This window comes from Hypomesus transpacificus, chromosome 5 (assembly GCF_021917145.1).
Source record: "Hypomesus transpacificus isolate Combined female chromosome 5, fHypTra1, whole genome shotgun sequence".
NCBI classification, from domain to species: Eukaryota; Metazoa; Chordata; class Actinopteri; order Osmeriformes; family Osmeridae; genus Hypomesus; species Hypomesus transpacificus.
In genome coordinates this window covers 5,718,313-5,745,368 of record NC_061064.1, presented here as the reverse complement: position 1 = coordinate 5,745,368, position 27,056 = coordinate 5,718,313, and the positions used below count along the sequence as shown (strand labels likewise).

The 27,056-nt window shown below is 44.3% G+C and overlaps 2 protein-coding genes and 1 long non-coding RNA gene across 3 annotated transcripts; all 3 read left to right on the top strand.

The window, feature by feature from the left end:
• The first annotated feature begins 362 nt into the window (after positions 1–362).
• On the top strand, positions 363–6,310 carry LOC124468288 (DNA polymerase theta-like). The gene is made up of 15 exons (XM_047020947.1): positions 363–450; positions 1,165–1,367; positions 1,543–1,759; positions 2,062–2,255; positions 2,528–2,656; positions 2,752–2,926; positions 3,772–3,895; positions 4,102–4,202; positions 4,324–4,406; positions 4,599–4,700; positions 4,901–5,012; positions 5,171–5,295; positions 5,413–5,548; positions 5,682–5,785; positions 5,969–6,310. The coding sequence occupies exons 1-15, from the start codon at positions 363–365 to the stop codon at positions 6,080–6,082; spliced, it is 2,007 nt and encodes a 668-aa protein (XP_046876903.1). The 3' UTR covers positions 6,083–6,310.
• A 15,301-nt stretch (positions 6,311–21,611) lies between these two features.
• LOC124468287 (DNA polymerase theta-like) lies at positions 21,612–22,863 on the top strand. Its single transcript, XM_047020946.1, has 6 exons — positions 21,612–21,617; positions 21,715–21,793; positions 21,950–22,062; positions 22,157–22,316; positions 22,450–22,553; positions 22,737–22,863. The coding sequence occupies exons 1-6, from the start codon at positions 21,612–21,614 to the stop codon at positions 22,848–22,850; spliced, it is 576 nt and encodes a 191-aa protein (XP_046876902.1). The 3' UTR covers positions 22,851–22,863.
• A 3,378-nt stretch (positions 22,864–26,241) lies between these two features.
• On the top strand, positions 26,242–26,846 carry LOC124467649. Its single transcript, XR_006956106.1, has 3 exons — positions 26,242–26,285; positions 26,451–26,581; positions 26,719–26,846. It is a non-coding gene; the product is annotated as an uncharacterized LOC124467649 (long non-coding RNA).
• The last annotated feature ends 210 nt before the right edge of the window (positions 26,847–27,056 follow it).

Below are 27,056 nucleotides of genomic sequence, written 5' to 3'. Positions count from 1 at the left end.
ACTGTTTAATGTAAATGCAGGGAGCAGACTAGTGCTGAAGATTTATTGATACAGGGAGAGCAAAGTTCACACTCCTCAACATAATCAGAAAGAATCAGAATCAGAAATTATTCTTTCTGATTATGTAAGCCGACTGAACACGCCTCAAATACACCTCAGACACGGCAGTAGCACCGTCGGGGGGGGGGGGGGGGGGGGGGATTGCTGGCCCCCCACTGGCCCCCCCATCGCGAGTCGCATATTGTCCGTCACCCAGATTGTTTTTGTTTTTTTCATTAGTGGAAAACGGGATTTCAACTTCACTGTAGGATAAATCAACCTCAAAAAATATTTTAAAAACACATTTTTTATATCAAGTCAGGATGAAGTGCATGGAGAGGAGCTGCTGCCCACAGGATGTGATCCTGGTGAGACACGGGATGCCTCAGAGGTTTGGCCACGACGAGAGAGGCAACTTAAAACTCAACTGAAAACGGTTGAGAAGTTGCCTCTCTCGTCGTGGCCAAACCTCTGAAGCATACAGTTTACAGTAACATTTGTTTCTCGGTTACAAGTAACAGCTTAATCCAAACATGATGTTTAAGTCAAAAGCTATGGCCTTATAGCATGTAAGACTAGTGAAGACAAGATAATAGCCAGAGTGGTTTCAAAGTGTACACAAAAATAAAGAAATAATGTTGAAAACTATTAAAATTTATAATAATTCTGTTTCATTCTCCACTATTTGACACTTACCACTTACATACTTAGGTATGTTTGTGAGAATATTCAATTCTACACACAAACACATCTCTCTGGAGGTTACCCAAGCTGGGTCAGGACAGCAAGCAGATATGAGTATTGGTCAGATATGAACGTTTCTGGTCTTATACAGACAGATCTCTCCCCACAAGCTGCCTGGTCACATGTTAGACCTCTGACACAAAATGCTTCTGATCACTGGAGTTTTGAATGCAAAGGAGGAGAGGGTGGTGGTATATTAATTAGTTACAAACTCTTTCTTCGACTAAAAGTGGGAAAGAACATTGATTTCATGACAGGATCACATACATATCACTGCAACAGAAGCAGAGCACAGGTACACACAAACACAACCAACATGCCTGCGTAGCTACACACAACCCACGCACAACCTCTCCGTCAATTCCTCTTTGTCCCCCACAGATATCAGTTCAAGTCTGGTCCCGCCTCCACTGGATGCTGATTTGCCGGTGGGTGAGAGACTGGAGCAGGTAAAGGCCTGCCTTAACCGGTCATTGGTTAAAGGTGCAGGGGGCGTGGTTATCACCTACGACATCATCGAGGTGTACAAGACCTTGGTGCTTAGCTGTGGCATTGGTCTAAAAGGCAGTTGTGAAGACCCCAAGGTAATGAACGCACGCACACACACATACACGTGTACAACACACACACAAACATACACGTGTACAAAACACACACACACACAGCATATGTTGTTCGTATTCTCTCTGAGTGAGGGCGTGCGTGCATGCATTACCTCGGGGTCTGTCGAGGTCTTGTAATGCTCTGTGCGTCCTGTAGGTGGCGTGTTGGCTGTTGGACCCTGGCAGTGAGGAGAGGACCCTGGCCAGCGTGGTGACCTGCTTCTGCCCCCAAGAGCTGGACCTGCTAGAGGGCCTGGGGGAGGGGAGACACGCACACACCCACTCCCCACGCCTGAGAGCCGCCACGGAGAGCGTGTTGGTGCACGCTGCCATGGAGCAGCTGAACACGCTGCTGGACAAAGATGGACTGCTAGGTGGGGAACACACACACGGTCCTTGGCGAAACACTTTTTACAATCATCCTAATGAATTTTCTTGTCTTCTGTATTTGTGCTGCTGTATACAAATGCAGTTGTGTCTCATTATGTCTTAGAGCTTTTCCTTTCTTTCCTTTAAAAAAACGTGTGCCTAACACTTTTGCACAGTACTGTACGCACGCACACACCTGCATGATATTCCTCCTAACCCATCGTTCAGTTTCACCTTCAAACTCAAATTCACCATGTTAAGTCTTCAATGTATTCATGCTGTGTGTGTGTGTGTGTGTGCGCGCCAGACGTGTTCCGCCGTGTGGAGATGCGTTCTCAGGTGTGTCTGGCTCTGCTGGAGCTGAACGGGGTGGGCTTCAGCGTGGAGGAGTGCGAGAGACAGAAGCACGTGATGCAGGCCAAGCTCTCCTCCCTGGAGGCCCAGGCCTACAGCCTGGCCGGGCACAGCTTCTCCCTGACCAGCATCGACGACATAGCCCAGGTCTGACCTGAAGCTAGCTCTGTCTGTCTGTCTGTCTGTCTGTCTGTCTGTCTGTCTATATATCTGTCTGTCTGTCTGTCTGTCTGTCTGAAGATACACACAAGTGAGTGGTGAGTGAGTGAGTGAGTGAGTGAGTGAGTGAGTGAGTGAGTGAGTGAGTGAGTGAGTGAGTGAGTGAGTGTGTGTGTGTGTGTGTGTGTGTGTGTGTGTGTGTGACTACCATGTCTGTCTATTTGATACTCTGTTAAAGGTGTGTGTGTGTTTGTGTTCAGATTATGTTTCTGGAACTGCGTCTGCCTCCTAATGGAGACGTGACTGGTCTGAAGAACAAGAGGACCCTGGGATACGCCAGGAGAGGAGCGGGGAAGGTACGCCTGGGAAAGCAGTTCAGCACCACCAAGGTATCTCACTCTCTCACACACACACACAGCCAGCCATGCAACAACATGCAGCTGGGAACTGAAGGTTTCATCGGTCGCTTACCTGACATCTTCAGGACGTTCTGGAGAAGCTCCGCCCCCTGCACCCGTTCCCTGGGGTGATTCTGGAGTGGAGGAGGATCACCAACGCTATGACCAAGGTGGTGTTCCCTCTCCAGAGAGAGAAACAACACCACCCTCTGCTGGCCATGGACAGGATACACCCTGTATCTCAGACACACACCGCCACAGGTAGATGAACACAGCCACGCAGTTGTCAACATAGCCCTACACAACAATAACCACATTTGTTATCCAGTTACCCATCTAGCTGAGTTAAGGTTATATGGGCTAGTCAACAAATACAGTGTATTCTAGAGCCCGACGGATAAAGGATTTTTAAGGCCGATACGATACAAATATTTGGTGATTTACAAATCCGATATTCCGATATATCGGACGATATAATTTTTTTTTTTTACAAACCAGAAATGCGTAACAAACAAACTGATTTCCCTAACATTAGTTATTTGTAGTTTACTTTTAGTCATTTTTAGCAGACGTTCTTATCCAGAGCGACTTACAGTAAGTACAGGGACATTCCCCCGAGGCAAGTAGGGTGAAGTGCCTTGCCCAAGGACACAACATAATTTGACGCACCGGGAATCAACCGTAAACCTTCTGATTTAATAGCCCAATTCTCTAACCGCTCAGCTGACTGAGCTGACTCCTGTTATTATTTCCTCACTAAAATAATATGATAATGCAGTTTAAAAATTAACTTGTTTGTTTTATTGTCACAACAGAACAGAGGAACATCAAAATACATTAAAGTTCTGATAAATAAAATGTATAAAAATACAAACTTAAGATATGTAACTTAAAGTCCTTTGATCCAATAATTATATTTAAAAAATAAAAAATACATTTTAATATTAATTTATTGGCCATTATAAATGCCGATACCGATGGATTGGAAAATGCCTAATATCGGCCGATAATATCGGCCAGACGATATATCAGTTGGGCTGTAGTGTATTCTATAACATGTATTTGTCATGACATGGAATGCAATGTTTCTTGTTTCCCCGTGCCAGGCCGAGTGAGCTTCACTGAGCCCAACATCCAGAACGTTCCGAAAGACTTTGAGATCCAGATGGCCACCGTTGTGGGCGAGAGCCCCCCCTCACAAGATGGCCGCCAGGCTGCCACCCGACCAGGGTACGTGGGGACCACAGGGAGAGACAGAGAGGGTGACCATAGGGACACAGAGTGCTGGGAGGAGAGACAACAGGAAAGGGCATGCTGGAGAGAGGAGCTGAGTCAGTGGAGATCTAATAGAAAGGCACAGAAAAGATTGTCTCCTTCCAGCTGTATGCTCCTAGGGTGACATTCATAACGATGACACGGTGGGTTTGTCCTCCCAGCAGGAGAGGGCGCTCCAGGCTGCCAGCCCCTCCTGCAGGCAGTCCAGAGAAGGATGAAGCCTTCTCCGTCAGCATGAGACACGCCTTTGTACCCTTCTCAGGTTAGGCCACACCCTCCTTTGGATTTGCGTGCGCGTGCAGTCGAAATGAAATTTGATTGGATTAATTGAAGGTGGGTCTCTCTCTCTCTTTACCTCCCTCTATCTCTCTCTCTCTCTGTAGGAGGGATGATCCTAGCTGCTGATTATTCCCAGTTGGAGCTGAGGGTGCTAGCTCACCTCTCTAAGGACCGGCGCCTCCTACAGGTCAGGAGACGCACGCACAAACAGTCAGACAGGAATGCTGACAGGACACCTTGTGGACAGCAAAATGGTCCTCACCTGATGCACTCTCTCTGTCTCTCTTTCTCTGTCTCTCTCTGTCTCCTTCTTTGTTTCCTCTCTATGTCTCTCTCTCTGTCTCTCTCTGTCTCTCTCTGACACGTGTGTGTGAGCCAGGTGCTGAACGGAGGGGTGGATGTTTTCCGCTGCATCGCGGCAGAGTGGAAAAACATAACCCCAGACGCTGTGAAGGACGGCCTCAGACAGCAGGCCAAGCAGGTGGGCTGGGGGGGGGGGGCTAGCAAGGCTAGTTGGTTAATAACTAAATCAAAAAGGCTGGGTGAGGCTGACTGGCCAATAAACAAATGCTCACTTCATGAAGGTGTGCCACTTACAAATCAGCAAAATCCCCAAATGTGACAAGTCACATCATGACAAGTCATGAATGTGTGTTAAACATGTGTCCATGACATGCTCAGATTTGCTATGGCATCATCTACGGGATGGGAGCCAAGTCTCTGGGGGAGCAGATGGGCGTGGATGAGAACGATGCTGCCTGTTACATAGAGAGCTTCAAAGCCAGATACACAGGTAGAGACATTAGTGTTTGTGTGATGTTCTGTTTTCTTTTAGCCTTGCAAAACAAAGATACATTGTATTCAACTTGTGTTGTGTTCATGATTGGTTAAGAGTACGTTTCTGTGTATATGTGTTTCTCTGTGTGTGTGTGTGTGTGTGTGTGTGTCCAGGGATCCAGTCCTTCCTGAAAGACACGGTGAAGAGCTGTGTAAAAAAGGGCTACGTTCAGACACTGTTGGGACGCAGGAGATACCTGCCTGGGATCACAAACGCCAACACCTACGCTAGGGCACATGTATGTGTGTGTGTGTGTGTGTGTGTGTGAGGGGGCGTTTGGCCCATCTGAAGTGTTATAACACATCTTATCTCTGATGTTTGACTGTAACAGAGTGTGTGTGGTTCTGCCTCTCAGGCAGAGCGCCAGGCGGTGAACACCACTGTTCAGGGTTCAGCTGCTGACATCGTTAAACTGGCCACTGTCAACATCCAGCAGAGACTACAGGAAACCTTCCCTACTGTCCCCCTGTCACATCAACACCCACACTCAGGTAACACACACACACAAAAGCAAGTAGCTCACAACAACATTTACAAAAGATACACACATCATGCGACCATTTGAAATGTCTGCATGGACACACAAACACTAAGTGTGGTACTGGTGCATCGATGGCTGTGCAGACAGGGGCCGTAGCAGGACATGGCCTCGGGTCAGAGGGGCTTACTTCATCCTGCAGCTGCATGACGAGCTGATCTACGAGACCACAGAAGAAGACCTCATTCGGGTATGACTGAACCCGGAGCTTTAACCCCTGACCTTTAGCACCCTAACCTTGATAGACACCCCAGTGTCTAAGTGTGATAGATAGGCCCAGGCCTTAACCCCTTCAAGGCTGCCTACAGTGCAGTACAGGACAATACTGTGTAAGGACAGAATTTCTAAACTGTTTTTCCTCCATTTCCCTTAGGTGGCTCAGATAGTGAAGAGAGAGATGGAGTCAGCAGTCAAGCTTTATGTGAAGCTCAGAGCCAAAGTCAAGGTGGGACCCAGCTGGGGTGACCTCCAGGACATGGACATATGAAGGGGGGTTGAAAGTGGCCTTAGACATACTGAAGTAGGACTTGATAAGTGTTGCTTTCTGTGTTTTTCTACATATATTTCTGTGTGATATTTATTTTCAACAATATACTGAATGGACTGAAATGTTTAACATATTTTACAGTGTCAAGATACGTTTTTATCTCTGTTGTTTACCAATGAACTGAATGTAGTAATGTATATGTATATTTCTTATCCTCTAAATTGTGATCCTGTGTAAAAGTTATTTGTCGGGGTATCGTATTTGATCCCATGATTACATATTAATAATATTGTGTATGAAACAATAAATGTAATCCATGAATCTCTGAATGTAACCTCCATACTGTACTGTATGTTAGGATGATTTGTAAATAAAACAAGTATATATGAGCTGAGCATCAACAGTGAGACCTCTTTATTAATGATTGAATAACTATTGAAGCATCTGGTGCTGGAACACCTCAAATCCATCACGGACCCTCTCCTGGACCCCCCTGCAGTTTGCCTACAGAGCCAACAGGTCTGTACATACAGCTACATTTAAAACACGAACAAGGTGCTTGGACTGGGGCAGCTAGCTGAGCCAGTGGTTAGCTGGTCAGGCCAATGCTGGCATGCACGAAGTTGAAATGTTGTTGTTTTGTTTTAGAGGGAAACAAGAGCTTGCTTATGAAAAATAATTTCTGTTTCTTACTTCGACTCGAATGCCAGAGGAGTTCCCGAACGGACGTACACTACTACAATTATAGACAGGAACGTTTGTAGTAGCCAAGTACTGCTTTGTATGGATTTTAAAATTAAAGATTTACTACATGACAACGTGTGGCGCAAATGAGCGAAATAACAAGAATTGTTTGCAGATAATTTATTGGAGTGATTTAAATGATGAGAAATATTGACGTATGCCTATGTATATTTATATCAATACGTACCATCTTTATGAAAAGTGCATCCGAATGCTACTCATAATGACGTACAAAAAAACGTAACAATGTGTTATCTGCATACTTTATTGTAACATTACAGAGCTTGCTCATATTTCTTCTGAACAAGCAGGTGAACAGTACAGCTTTCTCAGGAGATTTTCTCAGTCAGGCTAATCAGCCAATTTTGTGTTTTTGGTGAGTAATTCTTATTTACTTTGTGTAATATTAGTCGTCACGTTGTATTTATTACTTTGTTTTATCAATTGCCTGGTGAATGTTTGGAACGGTTGGAAAACGGTGGCTTTCGTGTTTTAACGTTTTTGTAACTAATTATTGCTTTGGGAATATTGTTCAAATCTGTGAATATATTTCCAACTTTGTTTTGAATATACAACCAATTAATAATTTATCAGTAAGGCAGAGATAATAATATGTAGAGAACCTCTACGAGTCTTTTAGTGCCTAATTGAATTTTATTGCTGGCTATATTCATAATGGAAACAGTTTTCTATTCTGATTATTTAAAAACGGAAAAAACTGAAAGTAATACTGTCATTGTTCATGCAATTCCCGTTTTACAGAAAACACAATCGGAATTACCAAATGAGGAATATTGACGTATATTTATTTAAAATGATAGGCCTATAGGCTGTTGTATAAATATATGTAGCTTCTGTCCAAATGCTACACATTATGACGTAGGCTACAACAACGTAATAATGGTGTACATTCATACTTTAATCTAACATTTCAGAACTAACATCACATTTCTTCTGAAAAAGTGAACGGTATTTAGGCCTACTGTCTAGCTTTGTCTAAAGATTTTCTCAAGATTTTCTCTAATCAGCCAATTTCGGTGAGTAATTCTTCTTAACACATTAATACTGTGTGTAATCTTACATGTAACGGAATTTAATGCTCAATTTAATACACTCTTATGTAATGCAGTTACCGTCAATAACATGGGTGTAAGGATACTGGTTAGAGAAATGGATGAGGCCGAAATGGTAAGAGCCTTATATCAACTTAAATGTAAATGTTTAATCAGCAAACATGGTCAAATACCTCTCTGAGTGACTGTATCTATAATGTAGGAAGTTGACCATGATGGGACCACAATCCAAGAAAAGGAAGAGGATTGGAAATGTGGGGATGATCTTTCTCTCTGTTCACTTGATGAGGCAGATTTTCTGGTCAGTAGTTTATGCATAGCGATAGGTGAAAGGGATGACACCGATTTGGTAAGATCCTTATTTTAACTTAAACTTAAATGGTTAATCATCATACATGGTCAAATACCTCTGAGTGACTGTGTCTCTAATGTAGGGAGTTGAATTTGATGGGACCACCATCCAGCCCAATGAAAAGGATTGGAAAAATGGGGACCATCTTTCTCTCCATTCATTTGATGAGGAAGATTTTCTGGTAAGTCTTTGCATAGTGATAAGTGAAATGGATGAAACAGATGATAAGAGTTTGTATGAACTTAAACTTAAATGGTTAAACAGCAAACATGGTCAAATACCTCTGAGTGACTGTGTCTCTAATATAGGGATTCGAATGTGGTGGGAACACAATTTCACATTTTCCCCTCTGCCCTGTTCCTGCACATTGTCCTTTACTCTTGGTCTCCCCAGAATCCTGTTATGGATTGTGCAGTCCAGGTCATTTCCCCTGGCTCTGTGAGACCAGACCAGGAGACCAGACACCTGTGGGAGAGATTCAACAGGCAGGCCATCAAGGCATCCCTGGAACTTCTGCAACTTGACATTGAAGTCACCCAGGATGTCATGAACACCGACGAATACCCGGAAGAGGTGCCTGTTGTGAAGAGCCAGAGGCAAGGCCAGGTGGGTGCAGCCCTGAGACGGTGTGCGACCGAGTTTAGGGGGAGAAGGCTCCAAAAGGTCCAGAAAGACATGTTGGAACGGATCTTGACGGAGTTTGAAGGACTTTACGAAGTCATGGACTCGAACCACGCGGATCACAGTGATGTGGAGCTGCATGAGATATGGCAGAGAGAGATCCAGAAGCTGCACATGGCGTGCAGGGCGTGCAGGGCCCTCACTGAGAAGATCGACCAACGCTTTGTAAGTAATCAATACAGAAACAGTACATATTCATTGATTCAGCTATTGGTTGATTCAAGGTATAGAATGACACTATCCTGATTAAGTTTGTTGATTATCATCCTAAAGAGCCATGGAAAGATCCCAGGTCCCACATGCCAAAAGGTTATGTCTTCTCTTGTCTCCCCAGGATCTATCTGAGACAGAGCCCACTCCTGTGGTCCCCTTCTCCATTGAGGATGCCACGGACTCACCCCCTCTGACTCCTCCTACTCCCGAGATCCTCCTCTTGAACCAGCAGGTCCCCCAGGCTCCTCTCAACAGTGTCATTGTTGTGACTCCTAGCAGGCCTGAGACTCCGCCTGCTGGGGGGTGTTTGCCCCACTCTCGTCTGCCACCAATCACAAACTTGAGCGCTGATTCAAAGAAGCTGCGCCAAGGAGAACTGGATGAGCACCAGCAGGTGAGTCATTATCATCACAGGCACATATATGCTGATATACACTGTTTAAGCATGAATCACAATATGCACAATAACTGACTGTATAAATTGTGGACTAATGAGGCTTGGTTCACGATTGGTTCATTGGTTCATTGTCATCCATGTAAGCGTGTGTTCTGTTTTCAGGATATGACGAAGCAGACGACGGGGAAAAAGAAGGCCAAAGCTCAGTCACACATCCAACCACTGACTGTGGAGGAAGATTCCATGAACAACGGGAAGGAGAAGAAAAAGAAAAAGAAGAATGTGGGAAAGAGGTGAGGGCAGATAGCAGAAAGGCTAAATGAAGGGGTCGTACAATGTGGGTGAAGACAGCAAGACCCTCAGTGTAAGGATGAGAGAATGCATACTGGTATGGCAGATTTACTTTAATTTGTATTCTTATGATTGGCAGGTTTTTCCAGTGGCTGTCCCGCAAACTCATGTGTTGCAGTTGTTTAGATGTTTAACAAACATCACAAACATACTCATGCATACACACACATACACACACATTCTCTCTTTCCCGCTTTCTCTCTTTCTCTATTCCTCTCTCTCTCTTTCTCTTTGTCTCTCTTTGTTTCTCTTTCTCTTTTTCTCTCTGTCTCTCTTTCTGTCTCCCCCCCTCTCTCTCTCTCTCTCTCTCTCTCTCTCTCTCTCTCGCTCTCTCTCTCTCTCTCTATATATATATATATATTTATATATCTTTCTCTCTCTCTCTGACTTTCTCTCTCTCTGACTTTCTCTCTCTCTCTCTCTCTCTCCCCTCTCTCTCTCTCTCTCTCTCTCTCTCTCTCTCTCTCTCTCTCTCCCTCTCCTTTTCTCTCAGTCTCTCTTTCTCTCTCTGTCTCTTTCTCTCTCTTTTTCTCTCTTTCTCTCTGTCAGTCTCTCTTTTTCTTTCTCTCTCTGTCTCTCTCAGAGAAAGAGAGACATCGAGAGAAAGAGAGAGAGAAAGATATAGAGAAAGACAGACAGAGAGAAAGAGAGAGAGAGAGTGAGAGTGAGAGAGAAAAGGAATAATAGGGATAAACATACACACTTCTACACTTATATATAGATAGCACACCCCTCAACATAAGAAGACTGAACACGGCTCAATTACACATCAGACACGGAAGACTTCAGATATCTTCTCAGGACTGGTAAATTAGAGGTGAGAGCCGAAATTACTTTTGAATGTATTTTTTCACTACATACACATTTTTTATTTAAAGTGCTGGTTACACGTACTTGTACGTTGTACCAGCGTGCCAACCTATATAAGTATATCAACTTTTTCTTGTTTTTTCAGTCTCAGACTCCGGAATCCCTTCACTCCCACCTGGCCACCTGGAATCACCAACCTGCACGTTCGGCACCACCATCCGCCTCTAATCACCTGTACTCACGTGTCTTCACGTCTGGCAATACCCTTCTGTTTTGCATCATCAATAAACATCACCTTTTTCACCACCTACCAGTCCAGGTCTGCGTCTGGGTTCAATTACTGGGAACTGTGACACAATCAGTCATTTGTTTCCTCTCTGACATGTTGTGCCTCCCATTGTTTCAAACCTTTATCAGTACAAACTGTATTGTGTGTGTGTACAACATTTTGATAATGGATGGCCTTAAAATCATAAATGAGCGAAGCAGGTTCAGGCATGGCACTCGGGCAGCGTGCATCATATCACCCACACGCATCCTCGATTACCTTTGTGTTCTGCGCTGCTGCCACCTGCCACCATTCCCTTCTCCCCCATGTTGTCTGTCTGTGCTCCCCGTGGGGAATTTAACTTGTTGCTGGGCAGGGAGCGCTTCCCCATGTACATCCATTCCGCCAATGCAAAACCATTTGTCATGTGTATGAATAAATTGTGAAATCAATCACATGAGTGTCTTGACTGAACAGTTGTAATGCAGTCAACAAAGTGTGTAATTCAGTGTGTGGTTAAAACATTTTCAGTTCTAATTCCCCTTGACCATCCATTCAGCTCCAGTATGGCAGCAGCTTCCTCAACCTTGACAGACCACCTCCTCTGCTCCATCTGCACTGAGGTCTTCACTGACCCAGTGTCTCTCAGCTGCCAACACACCTTCTGTATGAGATGTATCCAGCAATGTCTGGATGCTGGTCACCAGCACTGCCCAGAGTGCAGACAGCCTGTCAGGGACAGAAAGGGACAGATCCACAGGCTGATAAAGAACATAGCTGACAAGCTGAGACTGGAGGAGAACAAGAAGGGGAGAAGAGGAGTGGAGAGAGAAGATGTGTGTCCAGAACATGGAGAGAGTCTGAAGCTGTTCTGTGAGACAGACAACCAGCTGATCTGTCTGATCTGCAGAGATGGAAGAGAGCACAGAGGTCACACGTTCAGACCTCTCAAAGAGGCCCAGAAGGATCTGAGAGGAAAACTAACCTCAGTTATACTTGGTAGCTCTGAGGGGGACATTGATGAGGCAAGCAAAGCAATACATGAGCAACAACAAGTCCTCTCTGATCAAAGACAGCGATGCGATGACATCCAAAGCAAAATTAAGGCCCAATTTGAGGAGGTCATGGCTAAGTTGTGGGAAAAAGAGAAGGAAGCAATGAGAAGAATTGACATTCAGCGTTGTCCGGCTAACATGAGAAGGCGTCTGACTGAGCTGGAGAGACACTTGGCTACAGCCAGAGAAAGAAACAACACACTGCAGTCTATATCCTTGGTTAGTTCCAAGAACGCTCTAGAACGCTCTTAGAACGCTCTTAAGAAGCATTAATGGAAAACGGGATTTCAACGTCACTGTAGGACAAATCAACCTCAAAAAAGTATTTTAAAACACATTTGAGCCTATAGGAACCACAGTCTACGATTGAAACATTTCGTCAGTGCTTTGTGTAATACATCACCCAAATGTTCAGAAGTCTACAGATCAAATGTGCGCCGTCTTCACCAACTGGAGTATATAGATTTAAGACAACATTACGGGTTGCATTCTTTGGGGGGACATTGATAAAATCCTTAAATGGCATCATAATACAGTAAAACGGAAAACATGTTTGCATTTTTTTTTATCCTTATTATTTACAGCAAAAATATATATATTTTCAAAGATGATCATAGGGGAGCACAAAGGAGTGCCCCCAAGTCAGACACAAGTACAACACATGCAAACAGAAATGTAATGACATACATCTGTATATTCTGTACTCTTACAAAGTATGCAAGAACCTGCTTGGAATATATCAGGTCAGGATGAGGTGCATGGAGAGGAACAGCTGCCCACAGGATGTGATCCTGGTGAGACACAGGATGCTTCAGAGAGGTTTGGCCACGTCGAGAGAAGCAACTCCACAAACGTTTTAGAGTGTATACAGTAACGTGTTTCTCGGGTACAAGTAACAGCTTAATCCTGTCCTTTCCTCAAATGGTATTATAAACTGTACTCTCTCTCTCACGCGTGTGTCTGAGCCAGGTGCCGAACGGAGAGGTGGATGTTTTCCGCTGCATCGCGGCAGAGTGGAAGGACATAACCCCAGACGCTGTGAAGGACGGCCTCAGACAGCAGGCAAAGCAGGTGACTTAAATGTGAAGTCATTAAATACTACACAGCCAAAGACCCTGGAGCCCACCTCATGTGGCTAGGTTATTTGAGCCCTGCTTAGTCAACTGTGTTAAATGCTTATTTTGATACTGACAAGGTAATCAGAGTTGATACAAGCACTTATTTTTTGGTTGTTCACAATGCGTGCTTCTTGTTTTGGCTACCCACAATGCTTTGGGGCTATCTTGTTGTTGTTATTATCGGTGACCTATGCACTTTGTAAAGCTCTCTCTTGGAAGTCGCTTTGGATAAAACTGTCTGCTAAATGAATAAATGTAAATGTAAGTTCAATCTGGGGTGAAACAATAGTTTCTCCAGACTTGAGCCTCTTCCCCCCAGCTAATACTGGATTTCTCTTTCAAGTCAATGAGTCATAAATCCCCTTGGTATCTCCCCAAATGGTCAACTATGTTATTCAGGGTTAGGTTACATCTCATTTACATCTCTTTAGAATGTTGTGGCCAAAAACTGTATGTAACTTACTAGCACTGAACTATCACAAGACACAGGATGACCTCACCACTAAGAACTGAAGGAAAGTAACAGCTGACTTGTAAACAACCTGGGACAATGATTGAACAACTTTAGTTGGACTCTCGAACTTGTAGAACACTCCCTACCCTAAAACTATGAACAAATATGCGATCACAAGGTATTTCTGTGTACTCAGGATTAGGTAGGGGCAGGTTGTCCAAAGTGTATAAAACTATATAGTCTCTATTGCTCTGGGCACTCTCTGCCATGCACACTATGCCAGGGCTTTTCACCACGGAAAAGCCCACTGTCTGGATCTATGATCAGAGATAAATAAACAAACTTGCATATTGAACCAGAAACGAACCGATGGTACGAATGGAAGTCAGATGGCTGAGCGGTGTGGGAGTCGGGCTAGTAATCAGAAGGTTGCCGGATCAATTCCCCACCGTGCCACATGACATTGTATCCTTGGGCAAGGCACTTCACCCTACTTGCCTCGGGGGGAATGTCCCTGTACTTACTGTAAGTCGCTCTGGATAAGAGCGTCTGCTAAATGACTAAATGTAAATGTAAATGAACCAGACTCCCGTCTCCTGGAGTAGATAAAGTCACTCTAGTTTTGTAGATGAGTTCCCTTGAGACTTTTGACAGTTGTTTCTTTGGCACTGTTTGTTTAACTGTAGACATTATTGTAACATTTTTTATTTGACAGTTGAACAAGGTGTTCTTTTGCTGAAACGGAACAACAGGAAATTGTAGAGGGATGTCTACCAAGGAGCTAAATATCAAAACATTCTTCTTTGGTGGTACATGAACATAAGATTTTTTTCACCCTCAGAAACCACCCATTGTGCAATCCCTTAGGAGCCAACAAAATATAAACAGCGGAGTCTCCCCAATGTTCTGTTCCAGGTTGTTAAGACCTAATTTCAACCTTGTTTTTCCACAAAGGTGGTGCGTCTGTGCCAGAACCCAAAAGTGGCTGTGAAGAACAGTCCTCCTTACATCCTGGACCTGCTGCCAGACACCTGCCAGCACCTGCGCACCATCCTCTCCCGCTACAAGGGCAAGATGGAGACACTGGGGGAGATTGAGTACTTCAGGGTGGTGATGGAGATTGATCGTATCCAGGAACGTCTATGGATGTGGACTTTTGGTCAATTCAGAGGAAAGGAGAAACTGCAGGGACATGTGTGGGGGAAAGGGGAGGAGGCAGGGTGTGTAAGTGTAGAGACTTGTTATCTTAAGCTCCTCTCTCATTTCTTGAGAGCACTTCTAGTGCTAAAGATATATTTATACAGAGAGAGCAAAGTTCACAGTCCTCAACGTAAGCTGACTGAACACGTCTCAATTACAATTCAGCCACGGACGACTTCAGATAACTTTTCAGGAACGGTAACCTCATATAAAGGTGAGAACAAGTAAATTACTTATGAATGTAACACTCTGCCAAATGTTAAATGTTTATCTCAAATGTTATCTAGCTTGAATCAATCTCACATTCACAGATGTGAAAATGTATGCTGCAGCAAGCGTTCCTGCAAGCGTGGGATTATTTTGTGTAGGCCTATTTACCAGCCAGTGTCTGATAAATCTAAGTGTTTTGTAGTTGAAGTTACCGTTCAATTTACCATAGCCTATAAAGGCCTACATCAACTACAAACATAACAGTTACAGTTATACGTTTTTCCCCCAAACAAATATAGACAATAAAAACTTAAAGTAAGTCAAAACTAGAAATAGAAACGAATTCATTACAAAATGAAACCGAAACTTTAAAAGATACTGACAAACAACTTATGTAATGGATGGGCTTAAAATCATAACAGTTGTAATGCGGTTAACAAAGTTTGTAACTAGGTTAACATAGGTTCACTTGTATGTGCCTAAAACATTTTCACTTCTTCTCTCCCATTGATCAGTCCATTCAGTTCCAGTATGGCAGCAGCTTCCTCAACTCTGAGAGACGAGCTCCTCTGCTCCATCTGCACTGATGTCTACACTAACCCAGTGTCTCTCAGCTGCCAACACACCTTCTGTATGAGATGTATCCAGCAATGTCTGGATGCTGGTCACCAGCACTGCCCAGAGTGTAGACAGCCTGTCAGGGACAGAAACTTCCAGATTAACAGGCTGATAAAGAACATGGCTGACAAGCTGAGACTGGAGGAGAACAAGAAGGGGAGAGGAGGAGTGGAGAGAGATGTGTGTCCAGAACATGGAGATAGTCTGAAGCTGTTCTGTGAGTCAGACAACCAGCTGATCTGTCATATCTGCAGAGATGGAAGAGAGCACAGAGGTCACACGTTCAGACCTCTCAAAGAGGCCCAGGAGGATCTGAGAGGAAAACTAACCTCAGTTATACTTGGTAGCTCTGAGGGGGACATTGATGAGGCAAGCAAAGCAATACATAAGCAACAACAAGTCCTCTCTGATAAAACACAGAGATGTGATGAAGTCAAAAGAAAGCTTCAGGCCCAGTTTGAGGAGACCATCACCAAGCTGAGGGAAAAAGAAGAGGAGGCTATGAGAGAAATTGATGAAGAGCCGGACAGAATGGGAGTGCGTCTGACTGAGCTGGAGAGACACTTGGCTACAGTCAGAGAAAGAAACAACACACTGCAGTCTGGGCTGGAGATCACTGACCATAGAGAATTCCTTAGGTGGTGGAGAGAGAAGGGCAGTGCTTTGTGTGATACATCACCCACATGTCCAACAGTCGAAAGATCAATTGTGCGCCCTCTGGCACAACTTGAGAATATAGATTATGACAACTTTACGGGTTGCATTCATTGGGAGAACATTGATCAAATCCTTAAATGGCATCTTAGTAAAGTAAAGAGACGTAACCCTTTAGGTGCGTTTTTGTGAAAATCCAAAATGTATTTAAATGAGAGGATGTGGTTAGGGTTCGGTGCGTCTAATTATTTTAAATGAGAGGATGTGGTTAGGAGAACCCCAACAGGACTGTCACTACCACAACACATGCAAATGGAAATTGTAATGATGACCGCAAGATACATCTGTACTCTTACGAGGTATGCTAGAACCCACTTGGCATTCAAATATATCAGGCCAGGATGAAATGCATGGAGTGGCAAAATTATCTGCTGCCCACAGGATCTGATCCTGGTGAGACACAGGAGAAGCCCGGCCAGGAATCACCCCACAGAGCCCAGTCCCTCCAGCAGTACAGCCCTACATTCCTTATAGAATATTCCCCCAGAATGGAATCAAGAAGCCTCCAGCTAACAGCCAAAACCTTGTGGTGGCAGTTTGATGAGGACGTGAGCAGGATCGTTGAAACAACAACCAAGGGGGAGGTGGAGCGCTAGCTTAATGCTATGACGGCTATCATAGTCAGCTTCGCTTCCAAGAGGTTTATCCACATTGGGAGAGGCAACCCCAGGTCACCAACCGAGTGTATACAGTAAAAAAATATATTTATCTTGTAAAAGTCATAGCTTAATACTGTCCTTTTCTCAAATTGTATTGTAAACTGTATAGCTTAATAGTTACAGATTGCTCTCACATACTTCCATTAATTCCAATGCTTGCCTTGTACATGTAAATTTCACATAGCCAGTGTAAAACTATTTAGTACAACTTCTAACTGGTTTGCCTAATAGTTTTTTTCGTAGATTTTAATCAATATGTATTACATTAAATAATGGCTTGAGGGTTTAGGTAACTGTAGGGCAGTTCTATGGGTGTATGTGAAGTCCTTGTGACATTGTTTGGTAAAGGGCTATACACACGTGCATTTGATTTGACTCACAGAACAATAAAAGTCAAACAAAGCATGATGCAAAAGTCAAAAGCTATTTCCTGATTGCATTTAAGATCACTAAAGACAGCAATAGCCTCACTGGTTTCAAAGCAACAACACAAATAAATTGTATTGAAAACTATTAAAAAAATGTATCCATTATCTTTTTCTTCTGTTTCCTTGTCCACTAATTGACATTGACCGCTGACATGCTTAGCTTAAAATATGTATTTGTTTTAATGACAAAGCATCCAAAAATAAAAGTCAGAAGAATTTGTCTTTCTGTTTATTCTTAAAATCAAGGAGGAGCAATTCCAAAACAGTATCATAAATGATGTCTGGAGTAGAAGGGCTCTCTAAAGGTGTCATGATCTAAACACTCTTTTATACTGTAATCCAGACAGTTACATCATTAGTTCATGTCAAAAGAGGAACTCTTCAATAACAGAAAGTTAAAATGGAAATAGGTTGCAGAACTGGATACAGATGCTCAATATTAAAAAACAGAGCTTGAGCAGAACTTGTCAGCAAAAACCCCTGGAGTATGGGCAAAACAACCAGGGTCAAACAGTCAAATTGTTAGACGTTTGTCAGCAAACGGAAACTTAAGCAATACTGTCTTAGGCTAAAAGGTTATGCCATTTTTAAAGAAGTTAAAACCTCAGCAATAATTGTTCTAGGCCAAAGAATATTATAGACATCTTAAAGAATAGTAATTTTCTATTACAATTCCCCCCTTTTGATCAAACCCTTGTGTGAAAGAGTGCGCCCGAGCGGTCGTTTCGGTCAGAGATGAAGAATGCACGCAAGCACCGCAGGACTTCCATAAACGAAATAGGCTTTTATTGTGCATGACAATTCCTCTCATCGAACGTGCTCCTGCCAACCAGCCTCCTAACTGAGCTGTGCGGCGCACCTTTATTCACCTGGGCGATACCCTCTGACGTGCCTCACAATCAATTAACACTTAATCAATCAATTAACAATCAATCAATTAACATGCTCACCCGGTTTTCCCCCTTTAACACCATATTGACATGACACATTTCACACATACATGATGTCTTATATGACTGCCATAAAATCACTGCATACATTACTTTCTTTACAGTGCGCACCCCTGCCGAAACTGGTCAGTTTCATAGATTCGGCCGAGAGCCACCTCTTTACGTGGCAGACGCCTTGCGTTCTGTCACATCACTCCCCCCTCAAGAGTGTCCTCGTACACTCGAGAAAGGTAGTCTGCCACAATGTTGTCTGAACCCGCCCTATACTTCACCGTGAACCTAAATGGCTGTAATGACAAATACCATCTAGTCACTCTGGAGTTGGTGTCCTTCATTTTGTCCAGCCACTGAAGGGCCTGATGGTCTGTCTCCAGAACAAAGTATTTTTCCACCAGGTAATATTTCAGAGACTCTAACGCCCACTTCATGGCCAGGCACTCCTTCTCCTTGGTCGAGTACCTCGTCTCTCTTGGAAACAACTTCCTGCTCAGGAACACCACAGGCCTTTGCTCCCGGGGTGGCCCTTGCAGCAGGACCGCCCCCAGCCCTACTCCAGACGCGTCCGTCTGCACCAGGAAGGACTGAGAGAAGTCCGGACTCTGTTGAATGGGACCCTTGGTCAAACAAGTCCGTAGATCCTCAAAGGCCTTGGAGCATTGGTCACTCCAAACCACTCTGGTCGGAGCTGACTTGCGTGTAAGGTCAATCAGGGGACCCGCCCTCGTGGAGAACTGCGGGACAAACCGCCTATACCACTCCACCACGCCAAGGAAGGACCGAACTTGGCGTTTGGTGGTTGGCACAGGGGTCTCCAGGATGGCGCTAACTTTCCCCACCTGAGGCTTGATGGCCCCTCCCCCGATGCAGTAGCCCAGATACTGCACCTCTTGCTGGGCCATCGCACACTTTTGAGGGTTGATGGTCAGCCCTGCGTCCTTCAGCCGCCTCAGCACCTCCTTCACCTGGACGAGGTGCTCCTCCCATGACCGGCTAAAGATGACCACGTCGTCGATGTATGCCGAAGAGTAGGCCTCCGCCCCCTCCAACACCTGATCCATGAGGCGCTGAAACGTTGCTGGCGCCCCCTGCAGGCCAAAGGGCAAATAACAGAAATGGTAAAAGCCCAAAGGAGTTCTAAAAGCTGTCATTGCTTTAGAGTCCTCTGCCATGGGCACTTGCCAGTACCCTTTGCTCAGGTCAAGCGTTGTCAGGTACCTGGCACTGCCTAGGCGGTCAATCAAAGTGTCTATCCTTGGCATGGGATATGGATCAAAGGTCGAAATTGAGTTTACCTTTCTAAAGTCCATGCAGAACCTTAAGGTCCCATCTTTCTTTGGCACAAGCACCACTGGACTTGACCACTCACTGTGTGATGGTTCAATGATGCCCATGTTCCGCATGACCTCAATCTCCTCCTTGATCTTTGGGAGCAGCTGAGCTGGGATCTGGTAGCAGGGGAGCCGAATTGGACCCGGTGACTTCAGCCCAATGTGATGCTTGACCAGTGGCGTCTTGCCCGGCCGGCCACTGAACACCCCCTCCGGAACACATGCCCTGAACTCCTGCTGCTGCGCCTTGGAAAGGTGGTCCAGATTGATCTCCGCTGTTCCTTCCTGCTTGACCGGGAAGTACTGTTCTTCCACCTTTTCCTCCTCCCCCACAGCCCTCACAAACAAATGCTGCTCCACTGGTCTCTCCCTCTCATGCCATTGTCTCAGCATGTTGATGTAAAAAATCTGGCTTTTCTCCTCTTCTCCGGTGTGCTAATTTCATACGTGACCTCGCCTGCTTGCCGCTGTACCAGGTATGGCCCCTGCCACTTTGCGAGAAGGCTGCTTTGTAGGTAGCAACACTAACACCCGCTGGCCTGGCTGCAATGACCTATCTCTGGTGGTGGCATCATACCACTTCAGCTGCTTGGCTTGGGCTGACTGCATATTCTCCTGCACCCACTCAGTCAGACCTTGCATGTGGTACCGCATCTTCAGGACGTACGTCAGAACGTTCATCTTCTGTTCTGGCTCCTCCCCCTCCCAGGCCTCCTTCAGGACGTCGAGTGGACCCCTCACCTTCCGACCATACAAGAGTTCAAATGGAGAGAAACCCGTGGAGGCCTGTGGGACTTTCCTGTAGGCGAATAAGAGGTAGGGCAGCCAGTCATCCCAGTCAGACCCAGAGTCTGACACAGTCTGAGGGTGGTATGGGGTGGTCCTAATGCCCTTGATTCCTAGGTACTTATACACTTGCTTAAGAAGTTTAGACGTGAAATTAGTTCCCTGATCAGTAAGCACTTCCCTTGGAACCATCACCCGTGAGACCAGCTGAAGAAAAGCATTAGCTACCTGCCTTGCCTTGATGTTGCGTAGAGGGAACACCTCTGGGTACCTAGTTGCATAATCTGAAATGACCAGAATGTACCTATTGCCTTTGCGACTGCGTTCTAATGGGCCCACTATATCCATTGCCACTCTGGTAAAGGGAACATCTATGACAGGCATGGTGACTAATGGCACTCTATCCAATTTCCTTCCCAGGGCAGTTAACTGACATGCAGCACAGGATTTACAGAACTGAACTAGTTCTGCATACATGTTAGGCCAATAAAAACGGTCAACAACCCTGTCCCATGTCTTATTCTGGCCTAAATGCCCTCCCCATGCACTAGCATGTGCTAGCTCAAAAACTATGGTTCTGAGAGGCCCTGGTACAACCAGCTGCTCCCTCTCATCCCCGTGGCGGTACAAGATGTCTCCTTTTAGCTTAAACTTGGGGCCTGTCACCTCCCCATGCCCATCTTCAACCAACCCTGTGTAGAATGGTTTCAGGGACATATTTGCTCTCTTAGCTATAGCTATGTCTGCTAGGATTGCCTTATTCAACCCACTGTCAAACACAGGGTTTGGATCCATTGCTACCAGTTTAGTACCCCTAAACTTCTCTCTTCTCTTCTGGCTCCTTGTCTTGCATCTATTGCATCTATTGCTCCAGGCTGCCAGCCCCTCCTGCAGGCAGAGTCCAGAGAAGGATGTCGCCTTCTCCGTCAGCATGAGACACGCCTTCATCCCCTTCTCAGATTAGGCCGCGCCCTCCTTTGGGTTTGCGTGCGTGTGCAGTCAAAATGAGTTTTGATTGGATTCTTTGAAGGTGTGTCGCTAGCAAAGCTAGTTGGTCAAGAACAAAATCAAAAGGGCTGGTTGAGGCTGACTGGCCGATAAACAAATACACACATACTTCATGAAGGTGTGCCACTTACAAATCTGCAAAATCCCCAAATGTGACAAGTCACATCATGACAAGTCATGAATGTGTGTTAAACATGTGTCCATGACATGCTCAGATTTGCTATGGCATCATCTACGGGATGGGAGCCAAGTCTCTGGGGGAGCAGATGGGCGTGGATGAGAACGATGCTGCCTGTTACATAGAGAGCTTCAAAGCCAGATGCACCATTCCTGTGTGTTCAACTTGTGTGTTGTGTTCATGATTGGTTAAGAGTCTGTTTCTGTGTGTGTATTTCACTCTCTTTCTGTGTGTGTGTGTGTTTCTCTCTCTCTGTGTGTGTGTCCATCCAGGGATCCAGTCCTTCCTGAAAGACACGGTGAAGAGCTGTGTAAAAAAGGGCTACGTTCAGACACTGCTGGGACAGAAGAGATACCTGCCTGGAATCACAAACGCCAACACCTACGTGTGTGTGAGGGGGGTGTGAGGGGGTGTGACGGGGTGTGAGGCCCATCTGAAGTGTTATAACACATCTTATATCTGATGTTTGACTGTAACAGAGTGTGTGTGTTTCTGCCTCTCAGGCAGAGCGCCAGGCGGTGAACACCACTGTTCAGGGTTCAGCTGCTGACATTGTTAAACTGGCCACTGTCAACATCCAGCAGAGACTACAGGAAACCTTCCCTACTGCCCCCCTGTCACATCAACACCCACACTCAGGTAACACACACAAACAAAAGCAAGCAGCTCACAACAACATTTACAAAAGGTACACACATTATGCGACCATTTGAAATGTCTGCATGGTCACACACACACTAAGTGTGGTACTGGTGCATCGATGGCTGTGCAGACAGGGGCCGTAGCAGGACATGTTCTCGGGTCAGAGGGGCTTACTTCATCCTGCAGCTGCATGACGAGCTGATCTACGAGACCACAGAAGAAGACCTCATTCGGGTATGACTGAACCCGGAGCTTTAACCCCTGACCTTTAGCACCCTAACCTTGATAGACACCCCAGTGTCTGCGTGTGATAGACAGGCCCAGGCCTTAACCCCTTCAAGGCTGCCTACAGTGCAGTACAGGACAATACTGTGTAAGGACAGAATTTCAGACCTGTTTTTCCTCCATTTCCCTTAGGTGGCTCAGATAGTGAAGAGAGAGATGGAGTCAGCAGTCAAGCTTTATGTGAAGCTCAGAGCCAAAGTCAAGGTGGGACCCAGCTGGGGTGACCTGCAGGACATGGACATATGAAGGGGGGTTGAAAGTGGCCTTAGACATACTGAAGTAGGACTTGACAAGTGTTGCTTTCTGTGTTTTTCTACGTATATTTCTGTGTGATATTTATTTTCAACAATATACTGAATGGACTGAAATGTTTAACATATTTTACAGTGTCAAGATATGTTTTTATCTCTGTTGTTTACCAATGAACTGAATGTAGTAATGTATATGTATATTTTTTATCCTCTAAATTGTGATCCTGTGTAAAAGTTATTTGTCGGGGTATCGTATTTGATCCCATGATTACATATTAATAATATTGTGTATGAAACAGTAAATGTAATCCATGAATCTCTGAATGTAACCTCCATACTGTACTGTATGTTAGGATGATTTGTAAATAAAACAAATATATATGAGCTGAGCATCAACAGTGAGACCTCTTTATTAATGATTTAATAACTATTGAAGCATCTGGTGCTGGAACACCTCAAATCCATCACGGACCCTCTCCTGGCCCTCCCTGCAGTTTGCCTACAGGGCCAACAGGTCTGTACATACAGCTACATTTAAAACACGAACAAGGTGCTTGGACTGAGGCAGCTAGCTGAGCCAGTGGTTAGCTGGTCAGACCAATGCTGGCATGCACGAAGTTGAAATGTTTTAGAGGGAAACAAGAGCTTACTTATGAAAAATAATTTCTGTATCTTACTTCGACTCGAATGCCAGAGGAGTTCCCGAACGGACGTACACTACTACAATTATAGACGGGAAAGTTTGTAGTAGCCAAGTAGGCCTACTGCTTTGTATGGATTTCAAAATTAAAGATTTACTACATGACACCGTGTGGCGCAAATGAGCGAAATAACAATAATTGTTTGCAGATAATTTATTGGAGTGATTTAAATGAGAAATATTGACGTATGCCTATGTATATTTATATCAATACGTACCATCTTTATGAAAAGTGCATCCGAATGCTACACATAATACAAAAACACGTAATAATGTGTTATCTGCATACTTTATTGTAACATTACAGAGCTTGCTCATATTTCTTCTGAACAAGCAGGTGAACAGTACAGCTTTCTCAGGAGATTTTCTCAGTCAGGCTAATCAGCCAATTTTGTGTTTTTGGTGAGTAATTCTTATTTACTTAGTGTAATATTAGTCGTCACATTGTATTTTATTACTTTGTTTTATCAATTGCCTGGTGAATGTTTGAAACGGTTGGAAAACGGTGGCTTTCGTGTTTTAACGTTTTTGTAACTAATTATTGCTTAGGGAATATTGTTCAAATCTGTGAATATATTTCCAACTTTGTTTTGAATATACAACCAATTAATAATGTATCAGTAAGGCAGAGAAAATAATATGTAGAGAACCTCTACGAATCTTTTAGTGCCTAATTGAATTTTATTGCTGGCTATATTCATAATGGAAACAGTTTTCTATTCTGATTATTTAAAAACGGAAAAAACGGAAAGTAGTACATTGTTCATGCAATTCCCGTTATACAGAAAACACAATCGGAATTACCAAATGAGGAATATTGACGTATATTTTTTGAAAATGATAGGCCTATAAGCTACTGTATAAATATATGTAGCTTCTGTCCAAATGCTACACATTATGACGTAAGCTACAACAACGTAATAATGGTGTACATTCATACTTTAATCTAACATTACAGAATTAACAACACATTTCTTCTGAACAAGTGAACGGTATTTACTGTCTAGCTTTCTCTAAAGATTTTCTCAAGATTTTCTCTAATCAGCCAATTTCGGTGAGTAATTCTTCTTAACACATAAATACTTTGTGTAATCTTACATTTAACGGAATTTAATGCTCAATTTAATACACTCTTATGTAATGCAGTTACCGTCAATAACATGGGTGTAAGGATACTGGTTAGAGAAATGGATGAGACCGAAATGGTAAGAGCCTTATATCAACTTAAATGTAAATGTTTAAACAGCAAACATGGTCAAATACCTCTCTGAGTGACTGTATCTATAATGTAGGAAGTTGACCATGATGGGACCACAATCCAAGAAAAGGAAGAGGATTGAATATGTGGGGATAATCTTTCTCTCTGTTCACTTGATGAGGCAGATTTTCTGGTCAGTAGTTTATGCATAGCGATAGGTGAAAGGGATGACACCGATTTGGTAAGATCCTTATTTTAACTTAAACTTAAATGGTTAATCATCATACATGGTCAAATACCTCTGAGTGACTGTGTCTCTAATGTAGGGAGTTGAATTTGATGGGACCACCATCCAGCCCAATGAAAAGGATTGGAAAAATGGGGACCATCTTTCTCTCCATTCATTTGATGAGGAAGATTTTCTGGTAAGTCTTTGCATAGTGATAAGTGAAATGGATGAAACAGATGATAAGAGTTTGTATGAACTTAAACTTAAATGGTTAAACAGCAAACATGGTCAAATACCTCTGAGTGACTGTGTCTCTAATATAGGGAGTCGAATGTGGTGGGAACACAATTTCACATTTTCCCCTCTGCCCTGTTTCTGCACATTGTCCTTTACTCTTGGTCTCCCCAGAATCCTGTTATGGATTGTGCAGTCCAGGTCATTCCCCCTGGCTCTGTGAGACCAGACCAGGAGACCAGACCCCTGTGGCAGAGACTCAACAGGCAGGCCATCAAGGCATCCCTGGAACTTCTGCAACTTGACATTGAAGTCACCCAGGATGTCATGAACACCGACGAATACCCGGAAGAGGTGCCTGTTGTGAAGAGCCAGAGGCAAGGCCAGGTGGGTGCAGCCCTGAGACGGTGTGCGACCGAGTTCAGGGGGAGAAGGCTCCAGAAGATCCAGAAAGACATGTTGGAACGGATCTTGACGGAGTTTGAAGGACTTTACGAAGTCATGGACTCGGACCACGCGGATCACAGTGATGTGGAGCTGCATGAGATATGGCAGAGAGAGATCCAGAAGCTGCACATGGCGTGCAGGGCGTGCAGGGCCCTCACTGAGAAGATCGACCAACGCTTTGTAAGTAATCAATACAGAAACAGTACATATTCATTGATTCAGCTATTGGTTGATTCAAGGTATAGAATGACATTATCCTGATTAAGTTTGTTGATTATCATCCTAAAGAGCCATGGAAAGATCCCAGGTCCCACATGCCAAAAGGTTATGTCTTCTCTTGTCTCCCCAGGATCTATCTGAGACAGAGCCCACTCCTGTGGTCCCCTTCGCTATTGAGGATGCCACGGACTCACCCCCTCTGACTCCTCCTACTCCCGAGATCCTCCTCTTGAACCAGCAGGTCCCCCAGGCTCCTCTCAACAGTGTCATTGTTGTGACTCCTAGCAGGCCTGAGACTCCGCCTGCTGGGGGGTGTTTGCCCCACTCTCGTCTGCCACCAATCACAAACTTGAGCGCTGATTCAAAGAAGCTGCGCCAAGGAGAACTGGATGAGCTCCAGCAGGTGAGTCATTATCATCACAGGCACATATATGCTGATATACACTGTTTAAGCATGAATCACAATATGCACAATAACTGACTGTATAAATTGTGGACTTATGAGGCTTGGTTCACGATTGGTTCATTGGTTCATTGTCATCCATGTAAGCGTGTGTTCTGTTTTCAGGATATGACGAAGCAGACGACGGGGAAAAAGAAGGCCAAAGCTCAGTCACACATCCAACCACTGACTGTGGAGGAAGATTCCATGAACAACGGGAAGGAGAAGAAAAAGAAAAAGAAGAATGTGGGAAAGAGGTGAGGGCAGATAGCAGAAAGGCTAAATGAAGGGGTCGTACAATGTGGGTGAAGACAGCAAGACCCTCAGTGTAAGGATGAGAGAATGCATACTGGTATGGCAGATTTACTTTAATTTGTATTCTTATGATTGACAGGTTTTTCCAGTGGCTGTCCCGCAAACTCATGTGTTGCAGTTGTTTAGATGTTTAACAAACATCACAAACATACTCATGCATACACACACATACACACGCATTCTCTCTTTCTCGCTTTCTCTCTTTCTCTATTCCTCTCTTTCTCTTTCTCTGTCTCTCCTTCTCTCTCCCCTTCTCTTTCTCTCTTTCTCTTTGTCTCTCTTTGTTTCTCTTTCTCTCTCTCTTTCTCTCTTTTTCTCTCTCTCTCTCTTTCTCTCACTCACTCACCCACTCTCTCTCTCTCTCTCTCCCTCTCCTTTTCTCTCAGTCTCTCTTTCTCTCTCTATGTCTCTTTCTCT

Excerpts from the sequence above, each read along its gene's own strand:
- LOC124468288 (XM_047020947.1), top strand. The coding sequence starts at position 363 with ATGAAGTGCATGGAGAGGAGCTGCTGCCCACAGGATGTGATCCTGGTG. Across the intron at positions 4,701-4,900 it reads TCAGACAGCAGGCCAAGCAG|ATTTGCTATGGCATCATCTA; the intron begins GTGGGCTGGGGG and ends TGACATGCTCAG. Across the intron at positions 5,549-5,681 it reads ACATCAACACCCACACTCAG|ACAGGGGCCGTAGCAGGACA; the intron begins GTAACACACACA and ends ATGGCTGTGCAG.
- LOC124468287 (XM_047020946.1), top strand. Across the intron at positions 21,794-21,949 it reads GGATGAGAACGATGCTGCCT|GGATCCAGTCCTTCCTGAAA; the intron begins GTTACATAGAGA and ends GTGTCCATCCAG. Across the intron at positions 22,317-22,449 it reads ACATCAACACCCACACTCAG|ACAGGGGCCGTAGCAGGACA; the intron begins GTAACACACACA and ends ATGGCTGTGCAG.